Source organism: Salvelinus sp. IW2-2015, linkage group LG8 (assembly GCF_002910315.2).
Source record: "Salvelinus sp. IW2-2015 linkage group LG8, ASM291031v2, whole genome shotgun sequence".
In the NCBI taxonomy this organism is placed as follows: Eukaryota; Metazoa; Chordata; class Actinopteri; order Salmoniformes; family Salmonidae; genus Salvelinus; species Salvelinus sp. IW2-2015.
In genome coordinates, this window is record NC_036848.1 from 34,304,417 (window position 1) to 34,305,673 (window position 1,257).

Sequence of the window (1,257 nt, forward strand, 5' to 3'; positions counted from 1 at the left end):
CTCTCTCTCTCTTGTACACACATTCTCTCTCTCGCTCTCTCCCTCTCTCTCTCTTGTACACACACTCTCTGTCTCGCTCTCTCCCTCTCTCTCTCTCTTGTACACACACTCTCTCTCTCGCTCTCTCCCTCTCTCTCTCTCTTGTACACACACTCTCTCTCAAACTCAAACTCATGCACACGCACTGCTGAGCAGGGAGAGACGGAAAAAGGAAAGGCGGGATGAGTTTGTGGGCACTGCTGAAGCACCTGTGTACATGTAAACATTTACGGCGGAGAGGAGATAGGGATCTGAAAAGAAAAGACAAGAAGACAGGGGAAGAGAAATAACCGGAGAGGAGGAAAGAGAAGAGGTGCTGGGACGAGAAAAAGACAGGAGAGTTGAATCCATTCTGGACACTTTCGAACAGAGAAGAGAGGTGGAGGAGGGAGATGATGATGAAGATGAAGAAGATTATGAAGATGCTGCTGTGTGTGTTGGGCTGTGTGTGTGTGTCTCAGGCAGAGGTAGCAATAGTAAACTCTGGGGCAAAATGTACCTACCTCTGTATGGGTAACACCATCACACATATGCCCACACACATCCCCAAGAACACCACCGACCTGTGAGTACACACACCAAGATGTAAGAGAGGTGGAGGTGATCCAGTTTTGGCTGTTGATGTTGCTGATGGAAATTCTATTGATTTGAATTATTGTCTGTTTGATTGTATTAACAGCTGCTGATGTGGATGTTGTTGTTGTCATTATTGCTATTGTTGTCTCTTTGTGTTGTCATAATATCGTTGGGTTGGTGTTATGGTGTGGGGACGGAGGGGCGGGTGGAGGTGATAGTAGTAGACTGTGGTAAACTCTGGCCTCATGTTTTTATAGTTGAAACATTTCTGAAGGAACCTCAAGGCTATCACCGCAAATGGGCAACAGTGTGTGTCTCCTACAGAGACTTCCAGCAGAGACATTCTCTAATGTAATAGTAATACAGTATATGCCACTTCGAATTGAACCCACTATACTGGCGTTGCAAGCGTCATGCTCTACCAACTGAGCTGCTCTCTCTCTCTCTCACTCTCACTCTCTCTCTCACTCTCTCTCTCTCTCTCACTCTCTCTCTCACTCTCTCTCACTCTCTCACTCTCTCTCTCTCTCACTCTCTCGCTCACTCTCTCTCTCTCTCCTTTTCAAAATCAAATCAAATGTTATGTGGTCACATAGCACATGGTTGCAACGTATTGCGAGTGTAGCAAAAATGGTTTAAACA

At 46.0% G+C, this 1,257-nt stretch overlaps 1 protein-coding gene across 1 annotated transcript in view; it reads left to right on the plus strand.

Annotated features, from left to right (window-relative positions):
- Positions 1 to 164: 164 nt before the first annotated feature.
- The window catches only part of fshr (follicle stimulating hormone receptor), a 7,972-nt gene continuing 6,879 nt past the window's right edge, over positions 165 to 1,257 (plus strand). Inside the window, exon 1 of the mRNA XM_023993153.2 lies at positions 165 to 604. Within this exon, the coding sequence (XP_023848921.1) occupies positions 432 to 604 (173 nt within the window). The 5' untranslated portion in view covers positions 165 to 431. The remainder of the gene's footprint in view (positions 605 to 1,257) is intronic.